Here is a 7,112-nt window from a genome sequence, read left to right as displayed (position 1 = left end):
GGGTACCTGTGAGTGCAGATGCAAGGCATTCAGAGCAGGTGTAATGGCATCACTGTTGGGTACCTGTGAGTGCAGATGCAAGGCATTCGGAGCAGGTGTAATGGCATCACTGTTGGAAGAATGATACATTTTCATTCTTATATTCTATTTTTTGTTTTAAAATCTCATTATTTTACCATCTTGCCCTATTTTTTTCTTTTAAGAGACACTTGCTCTGTCACTCAGGCTGAAATGCAGTAGCACAATCATAGCTCACGGTAGCCTCAAATTCCTGGGCTCACACAATCCTCCCTCAGCCTCCCAAGCAGCTAGGACTACAGACACATGCCACCATGTCTGGCTAATTTTTTTTTTTTTTATTTTTTGCAGAAATAGGGTCTCTCTCTGTTGTCCAGGCTGCTCTTGAACTCCTGAACTCAAGCAATCTTCTCTCCTCAGCCTCCCAAAGCACTGGGATTACAGGCGTGAGCCACCATACCCTGCCATCAGTCTTGTTCTTGAAAGTGATTTTACAAAGTATGTATATTTTTTAAATCTATGAATTAAAGTTCCCCCCATTTCCTAATTGGCAAATATTTAGGAAGCAAGTAAGACTTCTCTAACAAAGGGATCCCAAAATATAGTGGCTCAAACGAGGCAGATATTACTTCTCTTCTGAGTCTGGGGAGGCGATCCAGGGCTAATCTGTGGCTCACTGGTGGGAGCCCAGGCTCCTTTTGCCTTGCTGCCTTTCTCAGCACTTGGCTTCCACGGATGATCCAGAGTCGCCGTTTCTCCTCCTACCACCTGCATTCTAGCCCAGAAGCATAGGGATGAAGAGAGTAGGGTATACTCCTTCCCTGAAAGACACAAATAGGGCCTTGCACACAGCACCTCACCTTTACCTCATTGCTCAGAACCAGTCATATGACCATATCCTAAGGCCCCCCTTAACAAGTTTGGGATGTGTGGTTTTTAAACTAAGTCAGAAGTCAACAAACTATGTTCCTTTACCTGTTTTGTTTAAAAAAAAAAAAATTACTGGAGTACAACCATGCATCCTATCATTTACAGATTTTCTATGGCTGCTTTCAAGTACAGTTAAGTAGTTATGACTGTGACAGAGATCATATGGCCTGCAAGTGTGAAATATTTGCTAAATGGCTCTTTACGGAAAAAGGGGTACCTATATTCCCCGACCCTAGTTGGCTATATGCCCACCTGAAATATTTATTACAAAAAAAGGGAGAGTGGGTATTTAGGAGCTACTAGTATAAAAACAATAAGGTTTTATCAAATAAGGTAATTTTTGTTACATGAAAATCTGGTTTTCAATATCTTGATTTTTTAAAAGGCTAAAAATTGATCTTATTTTTTTAAAATATTAGTTTCTGATTGAGCTACAACTTGTTAAAAATCAGACTCTAAAGAAAAGTTTTGCTCTAGTTTTGTACCATCCTTCTGTTTGATCCTTGCCACCTGTCATGATCCTATTCCCCAAAGCTTCAAATTTTTGAAAGTCTTGAAAACTACATTATAATTAAATGTCATTGATCTGATATTTCTTGGCTGTCTTGGTTTTTTCCCCCATAGTTAGTTTTAGAAATAACACAGTTGTTGAGATCTGGCTTCTCACTCTAAGGCATTTTTTTCATTTGTATTCTGCTACACCATATAATTTACAATCAAGAGCTTTTGAGAGAAAGTGCTTCAAAAAATAGAGAAAATAAAATTACAGGCATTTTCCCATGAAGAAACCTTTGAAGTCAGCAATCTCATAATTTCTCTTTCTATGTTTTACTCTTATATGGAAAAGGAAGAAAAGGAGCTAATAACAGACACAGGAAAAAAAATTACCACCCAGTACTGCTGTACATGTATGTCAGCATAACCTCAAGACCGGCCATTTAATACCTAGATGACCCTGCAGGTGGCATAAAGTTCACGGGGCGGGGGGTAGGGGGGGGTGGGGGTAAGGAAGAAGTGATTATAATAGCACTGGAGAAGTTTATTTTTATTTTGGATACCATTTTTCCCACCTACCAGCCAGGATGATGGTGAAAATTGGGCAAAAAATTAAAATGGAATGCTGAAAACTTTTTCCTTATAGGCTTTTTTTTAACGCCTAAGGCAACATCTTGCACTTGGGTGCCTTCTTTTGAATTAGAAAATGGCGTACTCTCAGTCTATTGAATTGTAAAAAGACATTGTCTCTCTAGGCTGAGGAATGCTGGGTAAGCCAGTAAGAAAACAGCGCTTTTTCCTTCCGTCTGATGGGAAGCTCTCTTTGTGGCCTGGAGGGGCCTTCTGTAGCTCACAGGTGGACAACTACAGCGGGAAGGTTTATCTTTGTTCCTCTAAGGAAATTCAGAACTAGCCTTGTGCAGTCAGGTGCTACTTCAAGGCCCCTGTTCTTCAGGTATGTTTGGCGTGTTGAGGCACAGGGCTTCAGTATGCCTGTGCTCAAACAGGAGCAGTGGAGGTGAGAGCAGAGCACCTGCTCAGGTTGGACTTGGGACATGCAGGCAGTGGAGCACCTGGGTCTCAGGCGCAGGGCAGAGCCACAGTGGAGCACCTGGGTCTCAGGCGCAGGGCAGAGCTGGCTGGAGCCAAGTCACCAGCAGTTCCCCAGGGCAGACACTTGCAAATGCAAACAGCAGTCCTGGGAGCCTCTAGAAAAGAAACTGAGCCAACCTCAGACAGAAGTCCATGATAGTAGTCCAGACAAGTGGCCCCTTTTTGAAACTTTTGTCTCCTGTTTTTTCAAGAAAGGCTTTAGTCCTCAGTTGGCCAGTGTGAGTCTGGTATCTCTTGCTTAATACTTCATTCATTTCTCTCTCTACAAGTTTTTGCTTTCTATTTTAACAGAATTTAATATTTGTTTAACAGTACAACTCAGACTTGCTGAGAACATGTGGCTTCTTTATATTCTAAGATGGGTCTGTCCTCCAGCTAGTTATGGGCAAGTTCTAGTAACCAGCTAAAAACCATTGATGATCACATTTCCTTACAGGATAGACAGTCTTTATGGGTGACTGCCCAGGTAAAGTTCAGTTTCCTGACTTTCTTCCCTTTCCCCTCTCTAAGAAGGATGAGGCCTTCTGTGACCTTATGGTAGGGGTGAGAAAAGGGGAGCCTTACCTCCACCTGTTACCCTCGGGATCCTTGCTGGACTTTGTGGTGAAGTAGCTTATCTGGTCTAGTCTATTCTGGCCACTAGGGCCAGTGTGGTGCTACCAGCCAATTTTAGGAATCTCTTTTACCAGCCATCTACCTACAATTGTAAGATCTCTGCGGATTGCTGCCTCTTTGTCCTGACCCCAGGCCTCTCAGCACCTCTGTGTCCATGTACCAGTGCTGGGAGCTTCTGGATCTGTGAGGGGCTTCTGGTCTCTCTGTCTGCTTGTACAGGTGTTCAGAGACACAGGAGGAAGGGTAGAAAATACTGTTCTTTAAATAATAAGCTAAGCTTTCTGCAGTCAAGGCAGGTATGCAAGAATTTATTCAGTGAACATACATTTACCCAGTGTACACTAAGGGCACCCACCCTCAGAGAAAATGGTCATTTGTATCTTCCTGAGATAAACCCATAGCAAAGGCCAAGACAGAAGGAAAAGAGGGTTCAGAATCCCTGCAGGGAGTCCACAAGGAGGCCTCAGGTGACAGGCGAGTCTACACCACTTCCCAGCTAGGCTGTGTTGGGCTTACCCAGAGGATTAAATTAAATGAGGGAATGTATGAAAGTTCTTAGGGGGGGTTCTTATATTTGAAGGTCCTTGATCAGTCTGACTCCAAAAAAATGATATAGCATAGAGCCTCTGAAGCCCTTATAACTTGGTGTTACAAGGTGACACTTAGCCAGTGACAGAGCCACTGTATTGTGAGAGTAACTAGGACAGCTCTTTAAAGTCAAATAAGAATTCCCTATGTATGTGTGCGTGGCTTGTGATTTCCAGCTATCATAATTACAGTCCAACGTTATTGAGAGAGCTCTGCTTCAGGAATCTGGCCTGGTGGTGTTTGGCTCCCTCAGTCCATCTCTTCCTGAATCCTCCTACTATCTCCATTTTCCTGTTGCTGGCTCATTTATTGATGCTGTGTTTGGTATTTTCTCCCTCTGGAAATGAGAAGTTTGCTAAATTAGACCTCAGAGGAACACCCTGTGCAATATACACTTAGATATATCAGGGCCCCAATTGGCCAATGCTTTACTAATGACACCCTGGGAGATTTTGGCAGTCATTTTGTAGACATACATACTAAGAATGTTTGGTTCCTCTTGTCTGGGGTATCATTCTCCTTTAGCTTTAGGGCACTGGTTTTGTGCTCTTGCAGGAACAGGGTGAGGTAGAAGCCAAAGGATTCATCAGCTAGGCCATGGAACGCAGCAGCAGCTGCCCGAGTGGTGGTTTTTCCAGTCACCCTAGCCAGATGGTTTCAGAACAGCATGTGGAGGAAGGACATCACCTCCTTTTGGACTTGCCCTTCTACTGACCAGTGCTTGCGCTTGTGACCCTACACCTGGATTTCTGACACGGCAATGTGATGGAGAGGGCTGTGCCTTCCTGCATCTAGGTGTGCCCCTGACATTAGTGGATGATCTCACTTAGTCCTCATGGAGTCACATGAGATTGAGACTTTTAACATTCCCCCTTATAAATGGGAGAACCCAGGCACAAAATGGTTTGAAATAACGTGTCTGAGATCACACAGCTACATGAGTCAGGGACTAGGATTGAACCAAGACCACCTCACTGCTAACTCTCACAATGCCTGCCCCTCCAGGCCACTCCTTGCATTCACTTTGCTTGTTTTGTTCCACAAGGAGTAGATGTTACCACTCTCACTGCTTCTGCTACCAGCAAAGCAGAGTAAACAATTCCTTAAGCAGCTTGTGTTTCTTAGATTTGTTGAGAATTTTACTTCCTCCCAACAGTTAACCTAAAGTTATAACTTGTGGATGAGTAGCTTTTTAAAAAATCGGAGTAATTTCATTCTCAAGAAGTCATCAAAAAATACATATGGGGAGGCCCTGTGTGCCCTGCCACTTCACTTCTCCCCCAGCATCGGCATCTCTCATAAGTACACCAGAGCAGGACATTGGCGTTGTTATGCCCACAGAGCCTGTCCGGATTTCACTGGCTGTGACAAGTGGACTTGCTTAGCTAGTACCACTGGGAAGTTTATGTTTAGACAGTCTGGTCTCATGGAAAAAGGACACTCATGGTGGAGCCAGGCAGAGCTGTATGACTTCCACGTAATATCTTCTTTAATCTTTATGGTAACCCTGGAGCTGCTCGTGCCTGCCTCTGGTCTGGCTCACCAGGGCACTGCATTTGAATTTTAGAGAAACAGCTCAGAATAATGAAGAATATGCTAACATGTTTTGATCTTTATTGGAGACAAAAGCAAAATTGATGAAAAGACATTAACATTCAGGTATATCGGCTCAGCGCCTATAGCTCAGCCGGCTAAGGCGCCAGCCACGTACACCTAAGGTGGCGGGTTCGAATCCCCAGCCCGGACCCGCCAAACAACAGTGACGGCTGCAACCAAAAAATAGCCGGGCGTTGTGGCGGGCGCCTCTGGTCCCAGCTACTTGGGAGGCGGAGGCAGGAGACTCGCTTGAGCCCAGGAGTTGGAGGTTGCTGTGAGCTGTAATGCCACGGCACTCTGCCCAGGGGGACAGCTTGAGGCTCTGTCTCAAAAAAAAAAAAAAAAACATTCAGGTATATCTTAGTGAAAAGGAGAGCTTTTAAAAATTACATTAAAAATTAATAGTTGTATTTCTTCCTTAGTATTGTGAAATGGTTCAATTAGCAAAAATTAATACATGTTACAAGTTTTGTTGAATCTACTTCCATTTGTTCATACCTTCCGTGATTCTTCATATTTGTTTATTACCATTTCTAGCAAGTTTCACTGTTCATTGCCGAAATTTTTCACTAGCTAAGACTACATATAAATTGGGAGTTCATTGGATAAGGTTTGAAGTTAAAATATACTTGGCTAACTCTGTTCCCTTCTTTGACAAGATTATCCCCAGTGACCCTTTCTGGGTGCCAACCACCGAGGAGGAGTACTTGCACTTCGGGGAGAAGGCCGACTCTGAGAACCAGGCCCGGAAATACATGAACGCAGTGCGAAAGCGCAAGGGTCTTTATGTGGAAGAAAAGATTGTGGAGCACGCGGAAAAGCAGAGAACACTCAGCAAAAATAAGTAGCTGCTAGTACTGGTGGATTCGTTCCTTTCTGATGAATTAAAAAGTATCAAGTTTTATAGTGTCGGGAAATTTTCTTTTTGCTGCATTATCTCTGTACATCACTTTCAATAAAGTTGATCTATATAATTTTTTCTTAAAACACAGCCTGCTCTATTGCCTGGGCTAGAGTGCAGTGGTGTCATCACAGCTCACTGTAACCATAAACTCTTGGGCTCAAGTGATCTGCCTGCCTTGGCCTCCCGAGTGCCTGAAACTATAGCTGAACACTACTACTCCTTGCTGATTTTTAAAAATTTTCTGTAGAGACAGGGTCTCTCTATGTTGCATAGGCTAATCTCAAACTCTTGGCCTCAAGTGATCCTCCCGCCTCAGCCTCCTAAAGTGCTAGATTTATAGGCATGTGCTACCATGCCTGGCCCCATGGAATTTTTTTTTTTTTTTTTTTTTTTTTGCAGTTTCTGTCTGGGGCTGGGTTTGAACCTGCCACCTCCGGCATATGGGGCTGGCGCCCTACTCCTTTGAGCCACAGGTGCCGCTCAGAAATATTTTTAAAAGAATGTTAGAGAACACATTTTCAAAGTGCTTTTTTAGTTGATTTAGTTTCAGATAAGAAGTTATCATAAATATTACAATAGTGATCTATTACTGCCCTGTGTTTGACCCCCAGCACTAAGATGTGTGGTCAGGGGCACACACTCAGTGCAGTGCGTGTGATGTGCAGCCCTACAGTATCCTCTCTGCTGACTGACTGCCTGTCATCAGTGTCGCTTTTCTAAGTACTTCCTCCATATAGAAATGGCGTCACTTTCTGGTTGGAAGTGTCTCACGTTCAGTCACTGAATCACAGCATCTAATGTTTGGAGAGTCTGCATATCTGAGCAAGCAGCCGTTTTTTAGTTAAACCAACTC

General features: G+C 43.5%; 1 protein-coding gene across 1 annotated transcript in view; it reads left to right on the top strand.

Annotated features, from left to right (window-relative positions):
• EFL1 (elongation factor like GTPase 1) overlaps positions 1-6,341 on the top strand; it is a 138,060-nt gene extending 131,719 nt beyond the window's left edge. Inside the window, exon 20 of the mRNA XM_003784590.3 lies at positions 6,015-6,341. Coding sequence (XP_003784638.1) covers positions 6,015-6,203 — 189 coding nt within the window. The 3' untranslated portion in view covers positions 6,204-6,341. The remainder of the gene's footprint in view (positions 1-6,014) is intronic.
• Positions 6,342-7,112: the final 771 nt, after the last annotated feature.

Source organism: Otolemur garnettii, unplaced genomic scaffold, assembly GCF_000181295.1.
Source record: "Otolemur garnettii isolate 467f Iridium unplaced genomic scaffold, OtoGar3 scaffold00011, whole genome shotgun sequence".
In the NCBI taxonomy this organism is placed as follows: Eukaryota; Metazoa; Chordata; class Mammalia; order Primates; family Galagidae; genus Otolemur; species Otolemur garnettii.
This window is presented reverse-complemented; position numbering and strand designations above follow the sequence as displayed.